This window comes from Eublepharis macularius, chromosome 8, assembly GCF_028583425.1.
Source record: "Eublepharis macularius isolate TG4126 chromosome 8, MPM_Emac_v1.0, whole genome shotgun sequence".
Taxonomy (NCBI): Eukaryota; Metazoa; Chordata; class Lepidosauria; order Squamata; family Eublepharidae; genus Eublepharis; species Eublepharis macularius.
Window position 1 is genome coordinate 81,481,047 of NC_072797.1, and position 22,363 is coordinate 81,503,409.

General features: G+C 44.7%; 1 protein-coding gene across 2 annotated transcripts in view; it reads left to right on the forward strand.

Annotated features, from left to right (window-relative positions):
* Window positions 1–19,969: 19,969 nt before the first annotated feature.
* Window positions 19,970–22,363, forward strand: part of SLC27A6 (solute carrier family 27 member 6) — a 73,471-nt gene continuing 71,077 nt past the window's right edge. For both annotated transcript variants that reach the window (XR_008597530.1, XM_054986921.1), the window contains exon 1: window positions 19,970–21,027. Coding sequence is in view for 1 of the 2 variants with exons in the window: in XM_054986921.1 (XP_054842896.1) it covers window positions 20,547–21,027 (481 nt within the window). In the remaining variant the exon portion in view is untranslated. The remainder of the gene's footprint in view (window positions 21,028–22,363) is intronic.

Below are 22,363 nucleotides of genomic sequence, written 5' to 3' on the forward strand. Positions count from 1 at the left end.
AATAAGCAGTGGCAGGACTTCCCACGCTTCAGCTACCAGCGCGGGGGGGGGGGGGAATCCCTCCCACAGGCCAGCTGAAGTTTAAAGGGCCCTTTCCCTGCTGCTTGCAAGCATGAAGATTCGGAGCACACCGAAACTTCACACTCCACCACTTATTTCACCCAATGGAGGCAGGAGGAGGGGTTTCCCTCCTCCTTCTCCAATTGGGTGAAATAAGCGGTGACGAGACTTCCCACGCTTCGGCTGCTGGCAGGGAGGGATTCTGTCCCTCAGGCAAGCTGAAGCACGGAAAGGGCCCTTTAAATTTCAGCTGACCCACCGGAGGGATCCTCCTCTGCCAGTCAGCTGGAACCAGCTGGGGGTTTGAAAGCACTCCAAACCTTCCCAAAGCGACCTGAATTGCTTCAGGGTGCTTTGATTTGGCATTTTTGAATCAGGGCCATCATGCTGGGACCAATTTGGAAATTCTGAATCTTTACAAATCGAGTCCAATTCAGGTATTTATCCCAAATCAGAAACTGAAATCACACACCCCTAGTCCTTATACAATGTCTTTATGACTGTAGGCTGTAACTAACAATGAAAATCAATATGAAATGAAGTGAAATACTTTTCAGTCTGGTTTCAGGCCTGGGTTTGGGACAGAGAGAGCTTTAATGGCATTTGTGGATGATTTCCATCTTCATATGGACAAAAGGAATGAATCGCTCTTTATGTTGCTAGATCTGTCATCAGCTTTTTGATATGATGGGCCATGCAATACTGCTGAGGTATGTAGTAGGTGTGATGAGTCTGGCAGAGCAGAGCTGAGATGTTTCCAGTCTTTCCTGCTCACAGAAGATTGTAGTAGGGGATGCTGAATCTTGGAAGCTGACATGGGAGTGCCACAAAGTCCTGTGTTATCTCTCACATTGTTTAATATATATGAGATTGCCTTCAGTCTTGGAGTAGGATTTCATCAATATGCTGATAACATCCAGCAATAGATTACTCTGAATAAGCCACTGAGTGCTGCCACAACTGTCCTGTCCTGGCCCAGTGTCTGAATGTGGTAATTAAGTAACTGGGTGTGTGTGTGTGTGTGCAAACTGAAGTTGAATCCAGATAAGACAGAGGTAGCTGGCTGGAAGGGCTACTGCTTTAAATGGAGTTGTTCTTCCTAATATTGATGGGGTGCAGCTTTTGCTGAAAGATTCTGTGCAGTTTGGGATGGATGAAGCTTAGATACATTTAATCAAGGGCAGCCCGTTTAGATTATGTTCCATTGCTGAAAAGGAGATTTGGAAGTTCAGCCTTAATTCAAATTGTCTTTCTGTGAAGACACACAATAAAATATCATTACACCAGAAAACTTATGAAGATGCTGATGGAATAGATGACTCAGCATGCCTTGGACACTGGTGGGCACTGCATATCTCTCTGTGTGTATGTGTAACTCTGTTGATAGTAAGGTGCTTCTTTTTGTCTAAGGAAGGTATGATGGACACCCCTCCCCTTCATACCCCCTCTCTGAGGCAGATTTTCCCACCAAAATTCAAGATTGCTCACTGTGGCTGAGCAGCTTCAAGTAGCACGTCTGTTTATGGTTGCAATGTTCTTATTGTCCCACCCTGATAAGCAGTTATAATTTTGACTTTTTAGCCCAGCACAGAAACTTGATCGGGGAGAAGCAGAAGCCATCTTCTTCTTTGTATGAAATGGAACTGAAGGCTGAGTAACTCACAAAAGAAACAGCAACTTTATTGAACAGGCAGGGATGAAATATGGGCAGGCAGAGAATGAAATGCTGAGGTAAAATTTGTTGGTAAAATGGAATAGTTTAAAAGTAATAGGCACAACAGTTTGCTTGCAGCAATGTTTACCATCCTTAAGAGTGAGAGGTTTGTAGTTTCATACTTTGGTTAAAGAAACAATGTTTCTCCACAGATTACCCTTTACAGTTTAAGTGTTCTGATGTTGATTCAAAGACCCAGGGTCATCCTTAGACCTTACTCCCCCTTTCTAGACACTGGGCTAGAATTATTCTTCTTCATAAGACATAACCATGTTCACTTGGCTGAATGGGAATCTCCGCTTACTATCCACTCACTCTGCCAAAAACATACCCCCAGTTCTATCTTGGCTGTGTAAATGGGTCTCAATTAGTGCTGGCTTTTATACTTGGACTTTTCAACTGAAAGTTCTCCTTAAGACAATGTTGTCACAGTTAGTGCAAACATTTTCCCTCACTTCAGAGAGGTACAAGTCCTCCTTATCAGACTCCACACTCTCAACTCTGCTCAAAATCTTAACTGGGGGAAAAAAATCCTGTCAGCACCATTTCTCATTCTGACTAGGCAATCAAAGGGGGGGGACCTGTCAATCAAGCTCTCCTTCCAGAAAGTTATTAACTTCTACCCTTCCACTCTCTAATTGCTGCACTTAGGCAAACTTTCCTTTTAAAGCAAAGTCTGCCACAACAGGAATGCCTCCTGACTCTGTCTCTTGGGAGATTTCTTCATCTTGCCTCATGGCCTTCCAAAGAGGAAGGATTTATTTCACTGAGAGCCAAGCTACAAGTGACACCTGACACAGGTTGGACACTTGTCAGCTTCCCTCAAGTTTTGATGGGAAATGTAGGCATCCTGGTCTTGCAGCTGTAATGGAGAGCCAAGCTGTAAAACCAGGACGCCTACATTTCCCATCAAATCTTGAGGGAAGCTGACAAGTGTCCAACCTGTGGCTCTGAGTTCCAGCCATGAAGGCCTCCTCCATATACCCACTTGCATCCTTGCTGCTAGGCTGTGGTATTTATAGGGAAAGTGACTCTTTAGACTATGCCTCTCTACTCCAAGACATTGCCACAAATGGAATCTACCTTAATAAACTGTAAGTTCTCTCTTTTCTACAATTTGATTGCCTGAGAATTAATTATTGCATGATGGGGAAAATGCTTCTGAGTTCTGACTAAGTAACTCTGCTGTCAAATAAAATATAACTATTTCTAATAGATGCAAGCATAGCTGTACCTTATTCTCTGAAAATAAAGCCAAGACAACTCAAAACACTTCTTTAGTACCAAAGTCCTTCTGCAGTTTCATCTTTTCTTCTTTCTCATTTCCTGTGTGAATCTTCCATCTGCCTACCTTTTGAGGAGAGGTAGCAAATGTATCATGAGTTAAAAATGACTGAACATGAGCCCATACTAAGGATTGTGTGTGTGTGAAATGGCATCTAATGTGAAATAATGGAACGCCTCACCAGAGTGACTGGTTTAAAATTTCCTGATTGTTGGTTGGAAGAATAAATTACATGGAGACAATGAGTTTTGCTATTGTTACTGTATTTACATTTTTCATTCTTGGCTCATCATGACTTCTAAACCTCTAAGAGATCATTTTCAAATTTGGATACACACAAGAGCAATACTATTTACTTCCACAGATTTTCTTTCCTCCCCACACCCACTATCACAGTCTTCTTTTATAAATATGTTCGTTGCTAATGCTAATGCAGCCTTTTCTCCAGCAGACGCTGATTAGGTAGGATTTATGATCCATCGCAGCAAAGTCTGAAAGTTCTCTACTAATGCAGAATCTAACTTGAATGTAAATTGCAGGAGGTATTCGGCATCTGGTCCCAATCTCAGGGTGCTTTCAGATCACAATTAAAAAGTAATTTATTTATTTTTTTTGGTTAACGCTACAGCAATGTTATACTAGTGCTAGCCCTGCTCTGAAACATATTCTGATTGTTGCTCATAACCAAAACCTTGTTTTTTGTTAGAATCTGGAACAACATTGCCTTGGGCGTTAGAGGGAAGAGGAAAACTTCCAGAAAGACCATTCCTGGGAGACTACTCACACATACAAACATAAAATATAAACTATAATCATTTGTATTCAAAATCATACATTTATATAGAACTTACATAAATTTTACTTTTAATAGTTCACTTCTATTTAAATGTCTTTATTCTATCTTTTCCATCTATCTTCATATCTAATAACTCTTTTATTATAAACATAACGTACCTAACTCTCTGTTTTAATTTAATTTTGTTCTGATTATCAGCTATAAAATTGAAAAAAAATTCAGTTGCAATTCTGGAGTATAAAAGAAGTTAGTTTGCCATTGTCACATATTCATTTATTTTATTTTTTCATTCCTTCATTTCTGGGCATTTCACTACCTTTCATTTTGCTGCAAATATTACTCTTGCCACTGTCACTGTTATCCAGTGAAGGGGTCTCTTGTGAGTGAGAGGGATTAGAGTGCAACAAGAGACGAGACCTGTGTATACGAAGATTATCCTGACTAGAGAACTCTTTCCATGACCAGACAGATGTTTCAATCAAAAGGTTTTTTTTAATTGAAATTAATAAAGATCAGCAAAATGCAAACACACACACAACACACACTCAGAGCTAACTAGGAATCAGTGGTATAATTGGACAGCGTTTGAGGGATTGGGTGATAGTTACCATCCAGAAGAGAGAGAGCATTGAGCAACGAGTGCATCGATGTGGAAGAGCTAGGATGGAGGTCCGAGGGTGGATTCTGGATCCAGAAGCATGCATACAACCATGGCAGAAGAGTAGTCCAGTTATACTGTGGAACATACTCTGGGGCAAGATGGCATCTTCTGTTCCAAAACAATGACTTAATAGTTGTCTTCAGGGTGGGACAAAGGACTAGGAAACTGCCTCTGGAGAGAGACAATGAACTGGAAAAATTTGATAAAGGCTTCCCGGGCAGAACTAAAGTTATCAATATTGATCGACAACCCACAATGTATGGGTGGGTAAGGCTATCAGAGCCCTGAGTTGCCTGAGACTAGGAGAGTGGATAAGGGAAGATTGGTAGGGTGTGTTTGTGGTGCTTAATTCAGGAACTCCAGGAAGTCCCTATTGTGTTAGGATCTTTGCACATCTCCAGGGTGTGGGGCTGAGAGCCGGCCTCACCTGAAACCTCACATGCTAGCAATGTTTGTCTCTTGGCCAGGATCCGGCTGCCATATTTCTGCCTATTTGGGCAGTATTTTGTGTTTGAAACACATGCAGAGAAGGGGCTTATGGCATAGCCATATTCATAAGCCTTCTTTATATTGTGAGGGTAAGTCTGACCACTAACAGTCACCATATACTTAAATAATTCACTGTGTATTTTTGTAATATTGCTTAGCAAAATATTTAATAGCATAATTTTTGGCTCCATTACAAACTTAAGTTTTAATATCTTTTGCATTTCTTATTTGTTTTAGTGAGCAGCCAGCAACCCAATGGTTACAGAAGTATATTATTGCAAGAGATTTTCCAGTCTAAGCTCATCTACAAGGGAAGATTACATACTCCACTAGATCAGCACATTGCAAATCCATAATGGAAGCACTAACTCCTTACTTTCTTGACTGTTGTCACTGCCAACCTCTCTCCCTCTGTTAAGAATGCACAGAAACTGATAAGACTTCCCTTTACCTTGACAGGGAGGAAGCAGAGTTCCATGTTTTCACCAACCAGGCCTAAACCTATGCATCTAAAATCAAGTAATACAATAGTGTTGATAAATCCAATCCTGAAGTTGCGTTGAGAGTATTTTATAAAAACCCCAAAACTGAGGTGGGGGGGGGAACCAAACAAACAGGATGACAATGGGGAAAACACAGAAATGCAAAGAGTTGGGATTTATCTCTATGGTGTTTTTTGCCTCCTACATGTGACCTCTGATTTGTAAGTCCTATAATGACACCTTGCAATAAGGCTCTGAAATAGCCAGTATTATGCTGCCTCTCTGCTTTTCTTAATGTTGCAAAAAAAAAAATGCTGCTACCAAAGACTCTTGCCATAGTTGTCTCTCAATTGGATTTATAATATAGGAAAGCTTAGTAGCAGGGCTTATTTTCAGCTGGAACGCGGTGGAACAGAGTTCCGGAACGTCTTGAAAATGGTCACATGGCTGGTGGTCCTGCCCCTGATCTCCAGACAGAGGGGAGATCTGGGGGCGGGACCACCAGCCATGTGACCATTTTCATCGAGGGCGATTAAAACTTTTAAAAACTCCCCCCTTATTCCAGCTGACCCAAAGTGATGTCATTGGCCCTGGGAGCATGCATGCACTTTGCATGTGCACATGTGGTACCAGGGGCACCACCTCCCGCCAAGAGTTGCCCACTGTGCTGGCAACCCACTGAGTTCCACTACCTCTTTTCCCAGAAAAAAAGTCCTGTATAGTAGCATGGTAGAACAGTCAGCATGTGGGGGTGGCTGTGAGGTAAAAAAAGGTCTCCTTTATGCTAAATGAAACAGACATTTTGCTTAATCAGAAAAAGAATTTATTTGTAAGTACATACGGGTAATGGTTGCAGAGTATTGATGAGCATATTGATTCTAGAATAGGTTCATAAGCTTGGTGGTTTCAAAAAATAGTTATATATCCTTACATGTTTATTCACAGATCCAGTCACAAAGACTTTTGTCCCACATAGCTGCCACTTAGGCTAGAAAAACTTCAGTTCACTCCACCCGCCCCCCCCCCAGAGTACAGCTATTGTTCAATCACTGCACAATTCACTCACCCATCCAGTCTCCCCCTCCTTTTTGTTTTAAAGGTCTCCGTATGTAACCACATGAACCAGCAGAAACAAAATACAAACGATTTATATGGCAAAACATTACAATCACCGTCTGAATTCTCAGGAATAAATGAGTAGAAGAATTAAGTCATCACCTTTCAAAATTGTGCTTTGGTGATCAGTTAGTGAGCGGACACTATTTCAAAATGTATTTGAAAACTTCAGATCATAGCAGTTATGTTAGTAACTAGAATTCATTGTAATGAACGCATTATACCTGTATTAAGGGATATTCATTTGTTTTCAGTTTGTTTCCAGACACAGTGTTTGACCTGTCAGTCAAAAGCAAACGGAAAAGACTACATCCACCAAATCAGTTTCAGAGGCATGTCTTTGAATGCTTCTACCTTCTGAGATGAGGTGAGTGGCAGAGAACCTTTTTTATCATACCATCCCATTTAGGAAACTTCCTCTTGAGGCATTTCTGAGTCAGGCATTTATTTGTGACTAATTTATATGATTTGTGACTGATGTAATAGTATATTTGAACAATTGGCTGCTGAGTGGAGCAAGAAATGGGGATGGGGGTGGGAGTAGAATTCAATTAATTTGCGTGACAATGAGTGAAAAGCCAATGCACTGTATGGCAAGGTTAGGAAGAAATACCATGAAGAAAGCTACAAAACAGCCAGGAACGGGATGATGAACTGATTATAAACAAATATCTCCCTGTTTGTGACTGGTGAACAGGACGTGAGCCAAAGTGTTCAAGCATCCTATGCTAGATTATTATAATGTTAAAAAAGCCCTCAGATGAAGCAAGGAAAATGGCGCCAGTATGGACAGAAATGTAAAATATGTGCCCCTTCCCATTTACATGGTATACTTATGTGCTTTGACTGCAATCTTAAAAGATTGTATCAAACCAAGTTTGGGAAAGGCTGCATCAAATAAAGAGGAAACCTGGAAAGTAGATGATTAGGAGATAACATTGTGTGGATGCTCCAAAAAATCCTCACTTGTATTTGGAGCACGACAGAGTAAAATTTTCACAAGGAAATAACCTCATTGTTTATCATGTCCTGACCAACAAAAAGTATTTTGGTGGCATTTTAAAACTGATCGAATACAGAAAAACATTCTGAAGGAGCAAGCTCTCATTTTCCCAGCTCAGCTACAGAACAAATCCTTTCTCATTTTGTCCAGCAGGTGGAAGCATAGTGCAAGAAGCGAAGTTCTGGAGCACTTCATGGGAGAAAATATTTTCATTAAAAAAATCTGTTCAGGCAAAGTATGAATACTTTTGACCTTTCTTTGATGTTTCAAGGGACTGCTTCTCAAGGAAAGAAAAATTAACTATGCATTTACATTCAAAGCTAAAAGTTATTTGCCAATGAATAAGGAGAATTTATTTAGATTCACACATCGGTTTATTGTGATAACTGCCAACGTGATCTCTAAAAAGTAACAATTAAAATAGTTCATTAAAAAGAAAAGCAATAGCAACGCATTGTAGAATCATGAGCCATTCAACCATCTTATCAGAATGTTTTACATTGTCTAATTTCAGCATTTTCCCATTGAGAGGTCTATCTAAGACTGTTAAAGAAACAGTAAGAATTCTCATAAAGTAAATGATTTTTCCAATATGAAATACAGCAGATTCTAATAAATATTTTCAAAAGTAAAATTGTGTTTAAACTTAGAATAACAAGGAACCAATTGAGTAGTTCCCACAGTGGGAAGGTGATCCTGCATGACTTCATGTTAATTGATTGTGAATAGGAGAACTTTCCTGCTTTTCTAAAGGCTCACAAACGTATTTCAAACAAGAAAGCCGCCATAATTTTAAAATGAAAGCAAGATAATGTCTTAAACACACAAAGGTCTAGATAGAAATTGACTCTTGAAGTATCGACTATGAACCCTTATTGACATAATGAATATATTTGGTCATACTGAAGAGTCCAGATTAAAGACTGGAGTTACTCCAGTCTAAGGCTGTTGAAATCAATGGGCTTACAGTGGAGTAATTCTTCCTAGGATTGCACTGTAAGTACTTTTAAGCAGTGTTTATTTTTCAAAATCTTGGCTATTATACTTAAGGTTGCCATTCCCCCAGTGGGAGATTCCCTTCCACCCCCATCCCCACTCACCTGGCTTGCAGGAGGAAAAATTGGGAAAAGGCAGAGGAACAAGACTCCAGGGCAGTCTTCTGGTGTGGTGTGACAACATCACACCCGGGAGTGACAACATCGTACTGCCCTGGGAGTGCTCCTGCACTTGGCATGGGGCCAATTTGGGCCCCGAATGGGTGGTGCCAATTTGGCCCCAAATAGGTGGGCCCCAAACTGGGTGGCCTGGGAAGTGCCACCCCAGGAGCCACCCCAGGAGCACTCCTGCACTTCCCATGGGACTGATTTGGGCCCCCAGCGTGCAGGAGCGAATTGAGCTCCCAAACACGCACAAGTGCTCCATGGGTGACCCAAATCAACCTCATGCGAATCATGTGCATGCTCCCAGTCCTTCGTGATTATGTCACTTCCAGGAAGTGATGTCATCATGCAGGCAACAGAAAAGTGACATCGTCATGAAGACAACAGACAAGGTGAGTGCTGGCTTCCCCCCCGCCCACACACACATACAACCAGGAGGGTAAGGGGACCAGGCAGCCCTAATTGTACTCCAGAATTTTCCTTGACAGTAACACATCCAGTACTTGGCATAAAAGACACTGAGGGCAATGATAACTCACGTAGAATATAAATAATTATACTAAATCCAAGTGAAATTCTTGGGCAGAAAAGTTTCTTTGGGGGGGAAATCAAGAATGTAGCTACATTCAAGAAATGTCTGACTGAAATCTCACAAAAGCAAGTCATGAATTCTTGATTGCCATTTTGGCTTGCTGGCAAACTACATTGCTTTACTGCCTCTGATACAGTATTGTTTACTGAAAGGCTGGGGCCCTTTTCAATGAATTTGGTGAACACTGTTTTGCCCACAAGCCCTTTACCAAATTCCATATTAATTCTATCCAAGCCAGATGGCCTTGGTGATGTTGTGCTGTTAGCAGTCAGACCCTCTCCTCACACTGCAAGGGGAGTTTATGGATATGAAATATCATAAACTAGGTACTGCCTGACCTCAGGGAGAAAGGATGCCAGCTGGCCAGGAGATTGGAAAGTTACCAAGCCAGGAGACATAGGGGGACTGACTGACTGACAGTCCTCCGTGCCTGAGAGAACAACAGAGATAACAAGGCATCCTGAGACAACCCCCTGCTTAATCTTATCAATGCCTTCCTCTAGACATGGGCACGAACCAAAAAAATTTAACAAACCAGCAGTTCGTAGTTCGGTGCCGACGATGATCCTGAAGTCACGAACTGCAACGAACATTTTCCGTTGCTGAACCAGTTCGCAGTTCATGGTTCATGGGGCGCAGAACGGCCCCCGTGGCACTTAGAGAACCCATATTCCCAGGGAGTCTTTTGCAGGCTCTCCTACAGCCATCATCCAAGTTTGGACAAGATTGCAAAAGGGATCTTGGAGTTAGACCCTCTCCAATCCAAGGCCCCCAGGAAATTCCCATTTGACACAATTAGAGCCACCGGTTGATGTTGGCCCAGTGTACAGAAGGTGGGTGTTGACGGCAGCCGCTGGGCCTGGTGGACTCAGGGAGGCAGCGACGAGACACCCTTTAGGGAGGCAGCAACGAGCCACCCTTTAGGGGGTGGGGGGTCTGGCTGCTCACCGGTGGCACCCCCCATGTGCCCACCCGCCAGGCCAAAGAGGAGCGTGCTGGTATTCCTGGTGTGGGTTGGAGAGGACGTGTCATTCAGATGGGGGTCTGATCCCCCAGCAAGCGAGGTACTCACTGAGGAACAGTGTGACAGCAGCCGACAGCACCCAGCTTCCTGTCTTGCCGGAAAGGACGGGAGGGAGAGAGATGTCATTTGGAGGGGAAGTGGGAAGATTCACCAACAGCCACGAGGCCTCCTCCGAAGCTCCCACTGAGCTACTCTGTGGCAGCAGCCGACAGTACCCACCTTCCTGCCTTGCCAGAAAGGATGGGAGGGAGAGGACCTGTCATGTGGGGGGTAAGTGGGAAGATCCCCCTGCAACCGCCAGTCCTAAGTGGAGCACACTAGTATTCCCAGCGCAGGCTGGAAAGGGTGATGACGGTGGCCGCCGGGCCTGGCGGGCATGGGGAGGCGGTGATGAGCCACCTCCCCTTTAGTGGGCAGGGTGGTCTGGCTACTTGCCGGCAGCACCCCACATGTGCCCGTCTGCCATGCCAAAGAGGAGGTATTCCTGGAGTGGGTGGGAGAGGACATGTCATTAGGACGGGGGCCTGACCCCCAGCAAGCGAGGGTCCTCACCTGAGGGTCCCACTGAGGAACAGTGTGGCAGCAGCCGACAGCACCCACCTTCCTGCTTTGCCGGAAAGGACGGGAGGGAGAGGAGATGTCATTTGGAGGGGAAGTGGAAAGATCCACCAACAGCCACGAGGCCTCCTCCGAAGCTCCCACTGAGCTACTCTGTGGTGGCAGCCGACAGTACCCGCCTTCCTGCCTTGCCAGAAAGGATGGGAGGGAGAGGACCTGTCATGTGGGGGGTAAGTGGGAAGATCCCCCTGCAACCACCAGTCCAAAGTGGAGCGCGCTGGTATTCCCGGTGCAGGCCGGAAGAAACGCAACGAACATCTCCCGTTGCTGAACCGAACCGGATCGTGGTTCGTGGAGGCCAAAGTGGCAAGCAAGAGCTCTGTCCCACTCCACTGCTCGCAGAAAGTGAAACCCAGCCTGGGAGACCATGGCTATTTATAAGCATGGGTCCCATTCAGCAACACAGGAGGTCTGTGTTTGGCTGTCAGAGCTGCCTATCAGGGTTTGCAGGGATGAGATTGGAGTGCCCATGGCTACAGAACACCCCTTTCCCCCTCCCTCCCTGGGTGTCTTCTCCCAACTTGTAACTGCTTTGCAGCTCCATGGTTGGAAGGAAGCCCTGCTGATCAAGGAAAGCTGGGCTTCCATTCGGGTTTCCAGGGCGACAGAAGGAGCGCAGACAGAGTTCAGGCATTCCCCCGGCTCCGTTGCCAGGGGAATTGATTGCTGGCACTTGACTGTCTGCCTTCCTGAACTATGGTCGAATGCACCAAACCAGGCCTCTCCCGAACGCTGGTTCGTTGGCCGTGGACAATCACGAACTGCCAGATCACGATCGCGCGATCGCCAATTTCGTGGGTTTTTGAAGTTTGTAATGCGGTTCGTGCCCATCTCTACCTTCCTCCACTTCCCTTCTTCCACTTACCTAATCAGACTTCTCAGCACATCAAATAGCCTTCCTGCCGGGCACTTATCAAGTTATCAAGCAATATTTTTACCTATAGTCCATTTCAGATAGTCACTTCAAACTTCTCCCAACTCTTTTGTCCACTTTCAGAAACAGCCATTAAGCTATTGTTTGGGGGAGAAAGATGTCAGTTTTACTCAAGGGTACATTTTGCCCTATAACTTGGCAGCCCAGCCATGTGCTGAGTGTGTGTGTTCTGGACCCATACATGCACCCTCAGGTATGTCTGAGTCCTCTCTCCTTCCCATGAAACATGGGTCATTTTGTTTCTGCTCCCATGGATCCCACTTTCTTCAGGACTGGTAATTATCACCCTATCCCAAATTACTCTCTCTCATTTTCCTCACTGTTTTCTTAGCTAGTTCTGTGTGTGTGCTGTGTGTATTTTCTGTATGCTTACCTTTTTTCTCTGTTAATTAAAAAAAAACTCCTGTTGAACATGTGCCTGATTTATTTGAGAGTTTCCTAAGGGATCCTGTATACATAGGTGGAGATTCCTAGTTACTCTCTCTCTCTCTGTGTCTCCTTTAATACTAATTCCCTCAACCAATTAAGGAGACCTCATATGTTGTTAACAGTGCAGGAATTCCAAGCAAGCCAAAAAGGTAGATGAGATTGTAGCAGCATTTTAGGATTGCAAGGAATCCCAAAATATTGACTTGGATCTTGTGAAGTTACATAAAATGGTCTTGGTTGCTATTGGGATTACTGGGGCTGAAAACATGCCTTGTGTGCTTTCAGGCCCAAGCCTCTGTTGATCATCTGACCAGGGTATCTTAGGTAATTGTTTTGAGCTGAAAGTACATGGGGAAAATTTTCCTATCTCCACTGCAAACCAGCTGGCCCGCACAGAGCTGGGCCAGAAGCTTGCAGGGGAGGGCAAAATATAAATTCTCTCCTCTTACAAGTCATTGGAAGTCCCCCTGCTTATACATAGCCCTTGTAAAAAATGTCTTTTCTTTCACCAGCCTCTTTGGATAAGCCTTTCCAAGTCCTTTGGCTCTGCAACTAAAGTTTAGGCTTCTGTGGCTGCCACTTTCCCAATGAAAATGAAGCTCCATATTTGGCAAGCAGTACCCATAGAAAGCTTCCATTAATATATATATATGTTCTATTACTTCAAATAATAATTTAAATAGGAAAATTTGCCCTAAGTTTTTAAAATTTCAGGATCAAATAGGATGGGAATAAAAGTCGTGTATGGTGGGTTGAGGATATATACTATTTGAGTAACTTTTAATATCAACATTTCCACCAACAAGTTATACTAACATAGAATGGCACCTGAACAGTCATACTTATTCATTGTAGGATGGCCATTCCCCAAAACTTTTGAGATTGGAGCATTATGGTCAGGGCCAGTTCCAGCGTCACCATCACCTGAGGCAGCTTAATGGTACCTTTGCGTGTGTGTGTGCGCGCGCGCATGCGCACCGGACTGTGTGATGACGTCACATGCAGTGGAGGGGCCTTCCAGCCCTCCCATTCAGTTGCTCTGCGGGCCAGGCGCAGCTGGCTGCCCTGGCCGCCGGCTGCACCTGGCCCGCAGAGCAACTGAACGGGAGGCTGTCCGCTCAGCTGCCCCATGCTGCCGCCGCCAGCACACACTTCAGTATGGCAGCAGCAGCAGCAGCTCCATGGTCGTGCCCCTGCCTCCGGGCCAGCACCCCTCTGGTGCCTTAGCACCCTGAGGCAGCGGCCTCACTGGCCTCAATGGGCAGGCCAGCCCTGATTATGGTATACACAATGTGTCTTATTGAATATTCTGTGATGGTGCTCTTTCAAAGAGAGGACATGTTTCCATTACTTTAATACTTGAAGTCCAGTTCTTGGCATCAGCATATTCTTTTGTACACATTAAACCCATCACTCTTTGATTCAGTGCCATGTTACATGATTCTACAGTCAGGTATTCTGGTCGTTGCACTTTGGCAGAATTCCTGGAACATTCCAATTTAGGTTATGTTGATCTGGCCATATCCATTTACATCAGCAGTTTTGTTTAGATACACACAGCACCTCTATTTGCGTTCAGAGTCCAATCCAAATCTTTTTCTTTGACCTTTTATTTTTCAACAGTTATATGCTCTCGTAAGTTAATCAAACTCATGTCAAACATAGATGGTTATAAATAATGTTTTCCTAATTATATTACTCAACATGGATATTTCCTTAACAACCAATCTAGATCTGTTACTTTGAAACCCAATATTTTATAAATATACAATGGATTTTCAGCAATCCAGAGAGGACAAGATCCCTGGAATATTTGTGATTTTTTGACAGAATATGAACTGCCAAATGGAGAATTTATATTGTAGGTGTACAAAAATACAGTACATTTAAGATCAAGACAACTTACTAAAACTTTTATAACAGCCATTTTATACCACATTTTCTTAAATTTGGTCAGGTAACATACCTTTTTCAGGTAGATTTTCCATGTCACACCACAAAGACAAACCCTCTGGATTTTATTATTAAAAAAATTTCCAGGTATTATAATGGTAGTATTACTGAGATGGGGCACACATGAAGGGCCCTTGACTTCAAAGCATTACTCTTGTGTGTGTCAGGTCAAACAAATGCACCTATGGGCAATTTATATTTAGGATCACTGTGTGGTGTATACTGGGGTCCCAACCTGGCAGCATTTCATAAACAGGTAGAGGGAAAATATTTTATTTATTTATTTTAACTTCATTTCTATCCCACCTTTCCCCCCAAAGCAGCTTGTGTGTGTGCTTGAGGGGGCGGGGGCTCAGTGACTAGTTGACTCAGTAGGCTTCAGTTGAACGTTTAAAAAAATAACCTGACTCAAAGACACTCCTTTATGGAGAATGACCACTAGCAAGAGTCCTTTACCCTGTGAGGGAAATAAGGCCACTCAGTCTACTAGATCTCTATCCTGCCTGGCTCCTTTTTCTCCACTCCTTGGGCAGCCCAATTCTAAAGGCTTGCTTAGTGCTGGCACCCACATGTAGACGTGAAAGCAGTGCTGCTCCACCGCTCCCTACAGACTTTTGCGGGAGAGCCACACTGGTGGCCAAGCGAGGCAGCTGCCAAGAGCATCCGTCTGCCGTTCCCCTGGCAACCCCGCCCACACCAGCCAATGGCTGCACCGCTCCCCTGACAGGTGGGTGAGGGGCACAACCAATGGGGAGGCCATGATCCCTGCTGCCCATCAACACCCCCTGGTTAGGGAGCAGGCATCCCCGCTGGGGAGGGGGGGCAGAAGTAACACTGAAGGTGCAGATCGAGCACCCACCCTCTCGCCTATCCAACCCCCATTTCCAATGAGAGCCAGGCTGGTGGCTGCAGCTCTGCACGCCTGCAAAGCCCACCACCACTGCCACCTCCGCTGCCACTGTAAGAAACAGGTTCCCCCTCCCTGAAAAGTGGGACCAGACAGTTGCCAGGACCCGACGAGGGTCGTGCTCATAGCCTGCAGCACTTGGGATCAGCCCCCAGGTTCCAGAGAGGCAGATGAGGGGTGGGTTCTACAATGAGTGACAGGAATGACCATTGGAAACCATGGGAGAGGCCAAAAGGCACATTGGTGGTGATGGGAGTGAAAAACGCCCCCAGACATGCGGCGGCACCATTTGAACACATCACTGCATCACAAAGATGCGAGAATGTGGGTTGGGCTACGAGAGCCATGCTCTGGTCCTGGGGTGATGCCCCCCACAGAGAGGACTGACAGCCTGCGGGAACAGAGAAACTGCTCCGGGGGCCATCATCCACCCCCTCCCCACGCCAGATTTCCCAAGTCTATCTCTGCCTGCGCAAACAGCAAAAAGGAGGGTGATCCATCTTCCCGGAGGAGCCCCGGAGATCCCAAGATGTCGCTCCACATCCCTCCCCTCCCAGTAGCAACATACCCCTTCCCCCACATGCAGCGGTCATCAGCCTGGTTTATCAGATGCCAGCAGCTCTGTCTGTCAGAGAATGAAAGTCCTCCGTGGTGCCCCCCCACCCTGCCAGACATTCATGGGCCACACTTCAATTTCTACCTCACTGCCTGAAGTTACATTGAGAGGGAGAAGGGGACAGGGAAGCTGGACGGGGCCCCAAGGCACCACAACACCTGCTTCTTCCGGCCGCAGAGCCCACCCCATCCATCCCAGCCCTGAGCAAGGAAGCATTTGCAGGAATGTGTGAAAAGACATTCCAACGGGGAATTGGGAGGGGGGGGTACTGTCATCATCAGGAAGCAAACAGACAGGAAGTTTGTTGTTTTTCAACACATACTGTATTAAACAAAAAGGTAAAGAGGTTATCTGGTTGTATTTCCTGCCAATGTCCCTTGGCTGGAAAGGGAGCAAAGGCAGTTTACGCAGCAGTCAGAGCCGCAAAACTCATCCCTTGTTCCACCCTCACAGGGGTGAGGTTGAGATGCAGGCTTTCTTGGGAAACTGCTCCCTGGGCTGGACCTGAATGACACTCACGGAGGATCACTGAGGGCTGGAACAGCCATGCTCCTTGGTCTCCCTGATGAGATGCAACCTGCCTGCAAGGGAAAGAGGCACATGTGGCAAGAGACCCAGCCCTTTCTGAACCCCAGCACAATCTGCCATGTTCTGGGAGGGTGTCCATGGGTGGGAGCAAGCAGTGGCAACTTCAGTATCACAGGTCCAGCCCACAACCAAGTGATGCATGACCCTCTGGTGAGAAAGCGCTGTGCATTGGAATGGTCTTATCCTTGAGGAAGAAAGAGGCTGAGCACCCTCCATCAACAGGGAGTTACGAACAACAAGTCAACCCGACCTGTAGCCATACTTCCTCCTCTGCTGGGAGGGGTCTCAGATGAGGGAGTCTGAACAGAGCCCCCAAATGGGTAGCCGGTGCCCCCCCCTAATGGCTGCGTCAAGAGCAGTTTTCTGAGCAACTGTCTCTGTGGCAGACTCGATCTGCTTTTGTTGATCTAGAATTTTCTCCATTACAAATATGTCCCATATCATCTTCTACCAGTCAAATAACAATGGGAGTTTACTGCTCTTCCAAGCTGCTGCTTAGTCATTGAAGCAGTTTGGAGCATGATATTTGATGAATGCACTATTACAATGCAGATGGGAGCTGGTAGGTATGGGGTGGAATCTTTCAAAGATGGCCAGTATTTGGCAAGGATGTTTCCTATCTAACTGTAGCATACCAAGAGTTCACCTCTACACTAAAGCTGTGAAATCCCAGATCAGCAAGGCACAAAACTGGACACACCTCTGGGTACTTACAGGAAGGGGAAATTGACTGGCTTGTGTAACAGAGACATGGTTGGAAGAAAATTACCTGGTGTGTCTGTCCCAACTAACTCTACCTGGTTATGCAATCCTCCACCAACCCTACACAGATGACCAGGAAGGAAGGATGGCATCTCCCACAGGCTCTCAGGGCAATTTTCATTACTGGTATTGACTGTCCTTAATGCCCCTTACATTAGGGACAAAGGATAGATGAGAGGTGATGTGATAGCCATCTTCAAATATATGAAGGGCTGTCACGTAGAAAATGGAGCACCAACGGGTTAAAATTAAACCAAAAGAGTTTTTGGCTAAGCATTAGGAAGAACTTCCTAACAGAGTAGTTTCTCAGTGGAATAAGTTTCCTTAGGAGGTGGTAGGTTGTCTCTGGAGGTTTTTAAGCATATACTAGATGGTCATCTGTCAGCAATACTGATTCTTTGATTCAGTTTAAACTTAGGCAGATTGTGAGAGGGAGGGTGAGAAGGAATGAACCAGTGCTTTCTTATTTGCCCATGGTCAGGAAGGAATTTCCTACATGCCAGGGCTCACTGGGAAGTAGGGGGAAGTAGATATGAAATTCCTGCATTGTGCGGGGGTTAGATTAGATGACCCTTGGAGTCCTTTCCAGCTCTATGATTATATGATTCTAGATTATTATGTGCTTCTGGCAGATCCCGTTGAGGTTGAGGAAACTGTAAACAGATGAGAACTAACAAGCTGAAAATTAATCCTGACAAAATGGAAGTGGTGGGAAGACTTGTTCCAGGAAATGGGATGTCTCATATTCTGGATGGAATGCTCTCCTCCTAAGAGCAGGTCCATAGCTTGCAGGTGATGCTGGACCTGGGCCGTGTATTAGATATGTTGGAGAAAGAAAATCTGGTAACAACTAGATTAGATTACTGGAGTATGCTCTGTGTGAGGTTGCCCAGGAAGACTTTGGAAGTTACAATTGGTACAGATTGTGGCAGCCAGAGTGTTGACTGAAATGGGTTGTAGGGACCATGTCACTTTAGTCTTGGTCCACCTATGCTGGCTCCCAATTTTATTCTGGGCCCAACTCAAAGTGCCCAACTTTAAAGTCCTTTCATATGAACCTACCTGACCACTCCAATCATTTTCAGACTGGACCCCCTACCATCTGAGGCTAGATGGGTAGTATCTGGAGAGCCTTCTCAGTTATTATGGTCCTTCCCTGTGGAGGAAACGTTCCTTTTAAAACAGACACATGGAAACCAAGAGTCTCTTTGTCTGTTCTAAAACAATGCATTAACCGCTAAACCACAAGGCTGAATTCAGAAGACCATTCTCTCCAATAGCTTATCTCTTACATGCTAACAGACTTCTGAGTGAAGAGAAGTCAGAAGTTTATTTATTCCAGGTACCAAGTGAAAAACTTTTATTCCAGCCAAAGAACACTCAATGATATCTTTTAAGATCTTTATTGAAATATTTTTATTTAAAATATGTCTAATCATTCTCAAAATAGTTAAGTATAAAATAATCACCATGATACAAAAGCACTTGCCTATATTAATGAAATTAGAAATAGAATAGCATATATCTTATCGTATTCATTGAAACCTATACACAATATATTTTCAACTGAATGTGTGTGGTTGGCAATATAAACTTTATTTACATTTACTAATTCAACCCCCACAGCATGTATTGAAGGGGGATGGGATTCCATACTTTTCCTACTTTTTAATTTTGTTAGTACAAGATAGCCACTGAAGATAGACACTGTATTCTAAGAGATCTTGTGTACGCACCCATTACATTCCACACTGTATTCATGATCATGTTTGATAACTTCAGTTTGGGACATTCCTGGAGAAGACAGAGTCTGGGGAGGGAGCTCACTGGGGACGTGATGCCCATGTGATGCTTCCCCTCGGAAGCTGTCGTTTTCTCAGTTGCAGTTCTAGAGGTTGGCAAACCAATTCAAAGCTCTCGAACTCTCTCCCCAGGGAGATTCGCCTGTCATCTTCTGCTGCCATCTTCTGCCAGTGGGTGAATACCTCCCCCCCCCCAGGAATTCCTTCAGTAATCCCTCCTCTCTTCCCAGTGTTTTTAACTGTTTTTATTTTTTTGTATTTATTTTAAATTCTGGTTTAAAATTGTTTTAATGAGGCGTTTATGAGCTGGTGTTAATGGCTTGTAAGATGATATTCTAATTTTTATGTTCTAAATGTGTTAGCTCTGAGGGCAGAAAGGTGGTGTAAAAAATTTGTTAATAAATAAATAAAATCAATATTCAGGAAATAAAATGGATTTTAGCTGAAGGGTATGGAGAAGGAATAGAAAGAAATAGGAAATATATGAACGAGTTTCCAGTTATGGAATACACGTACTTGGAGTCGGGACCACTGATTATTAAAGTAACGCTATCACATACCTTTATTGTAGTTGCTAAACAGATTGGATTACATTTAAGAAGGTCAAACTTTTGGAATTTTCCTACACGATATAGAACTGCCTTTGGAATATCTTTTCCTATTTGTAGATGTGTGTGAACACTGGACAGAAAATAGAAAATATTTTAAAACCTGGTTTACCTTGTCGGCAATAAAGTTTTGTTTTTGCATTTACTGACTTGGGACAGGGAAAAACAAAACACGCGCCAAGCGTGAAAAAAGCCCTTTGTAGCTGTGGTGTCTGGCTTTCGGCATCAAACAAAGACCATCTGGCCATCCTAAAAGGATTACTCAACAGAGAATGAAAATGCCTCGTTAAGGGCTGCGTTGCTGCTACCCATCCCAGGCAAACTTTAACTCCCCAGCGCTCCAGCCAGAGGTTGTGCCACATGGAAGTGAAGGAAGTGCCGTCCTCTCCGGAACTCCTCGGGACTAACGAGGCGGGAAGAGGGCGGCCTCCGTTTGCTTTTGTTGCTCTTGAGAACCAGCCCCGCGGTCTGGTCACTTTCGGCGAAGGGCGGAGTTGAATGGCCAGTCGCTTTACTCAAGGGCTGAAGTAAAGACCCGCACAAGTTTCTTCGCGCCTCTGGTGTCCAGACAGGCTGCCCTGCTCCTGCAAGCGATGAATGGGTGATAAGAAAAGCTGCTCCTCCGCGTTTCCCGCCCGGCGGCTACAGTGCGGAGAAGCAGCTCGCCCTGCTTCGTGTGGGAAACGGGCTCTCCTTGTATGTTTGGAGCGCTGTGAAGCCCTCTCTGCCGCCGGAGGGAAGAGACGCGTCGTTGCTTTGCCACCTGTTGCGTTGTGTTGCGCCCTCCAACCTCTGTCTCTGTGGAGGTTCAGTCTGTTTGGGTTCCTTTGAGTTGCTTCTAGTCGATTTGTTTTAAATTGCTTTTCTTATCTCAGGACGGGTTGTGGGGGTGGGGAGGTGGAAGAGTTGCCACAGAGCCCGCCTCTCTTTGCACCTGCACTGACCCAATGTTACCCTTCTGGATGACGGGAGTGGTAGCTGGGCTCCTCTCCCTGCACCTCCTGCAGAAGCTTTTCTTCCCTTACTTTTGGGCTGACCTGAAGTTTTTGCTGAAAGTGATAAAGTATGGGCTGACCGTGGAGACCTACAGATTGAGCGGCAGGATTTGTTCAGTACTGGACAACTTTGTGAAGCTGGCTGAAAAGCAGCCCACTAAACCATTCCTGGTATATGAAGGAAAAGTTCACACATACCGATCTGTGGACAAGAGGAGTAACAGGATTGCCCAACTTTTCCTCAAAGAAGGGACACTGAAAAGGGGAGACACTGTAGCCCTGCTGATGAGCAATGAGCCTGATTTCATCCATGTCTGGTTTGGTCTGACCAAGCTGGGCTGTGTTGTGGCTTTCCTCAATTTCAACATCCGCTCCAGGTCCCTCCTGCACTGCATCAGCAGCTGTGCACCCAAGATGCTGCTGGTGGGAGCAGGTACAGTATAAACCTGATCTTTGAATGTTCCTTCTCCTATCACAGTTCATTCCTCTCCCTCATCATGCTCTACACTTTATGTATTCTTAATAAACAACTGGTAAAGCTTTCCTAGATCTGTATCAGCTAAAGCCAGAAGTTCCATGACTGAATACTTGCCAGTGAAAAAAAAGCTCTCTGAAGATAGAAAATAGGTTGCTGGGGGGGAGGGGGGAAATCTGCCAATCGAATTTCCTGTGTCAGTGGAGTTGTTTTGAGATGAGGGGAACACAGAAGCATGCGAACCTGCAGCCCAAAGCTCTACAGCCTTGGAAAAGCTTTGCCACTTGACAGCCAGCATGATATAGCGCTTAGACTCAGATTGGGAAAATATGGGTTTGAAACTGCCATGGAAACTAACTGGGTTACCTTGAGGCAATCCTTCTTTCTCTACCTGCCTCACAGAGTAGTGATTGTGACACCAATGGAGTGGACAGTGGTGTTATAAACTGCTTAGGGCTTTCTTCAGGAGAAAAGGATATAATTTAAATACATGTCACAACTGTAGAGCTTAGCTAGATGGTGGTATATTAATGGCATCCATAAACCTAGCAAGATGTTTCTTTTAGAGATTGGACAGAACAGGCGCAATGATTTGCCAATCAATTAAATGATTTTGGGCCACTTGAAACCTTTGAAACAAAGACACATCAGCATTATCCTATTTCATAAGGGTCTAAAGTTCAAAACAGACCCGCACATAACCTCAGCAAATTTGAGCTCTGTGTGATACAATATCTGTTTTTGTCAATGTAATGTGAATTTGAGGGAAGGAAACATTGCAAAGGAGCGTTAGCAGATGGGATAAGGAATTCCTTAACCTTTCCTACCAATTCTACCCTTTAGATTTCCCCCTATTTTATTTCAATGCCTGCTTTCTGCCTTCTGCTCTCAAATCTGGCTGGGGAAAAAACGTAGTAAAATGGCTAGGGGAAGGATAGTTGCAGGGAAGATTTGGCAGTCATGGAAAAGGTGAGCACTCCCTCTTGAGTATCTATTCTCTTCTATAAATGGTCCTCAACTTATTATGAGACAAACAGGGCTTAGGAACTCCACATAATGTGTACTTCCCTCAGCTTTACAGTTTACATAGCAGATCATTCATCAGAGGGCTAAGACTCATGTCTATTCAATGGGTCTTGCTCCCAGGAAAGAGTCTTAAGATTGCATTATAATTCTTCTGAGAATTGCTCAGTATGATCTTTCAAATCTTGATCTCTGTGGTATATGTGGTATTTGACTACATGCATGGCCCACTGCAGAAGATGGTAAAACAATAAAAAGGGGAAGAAAAAAC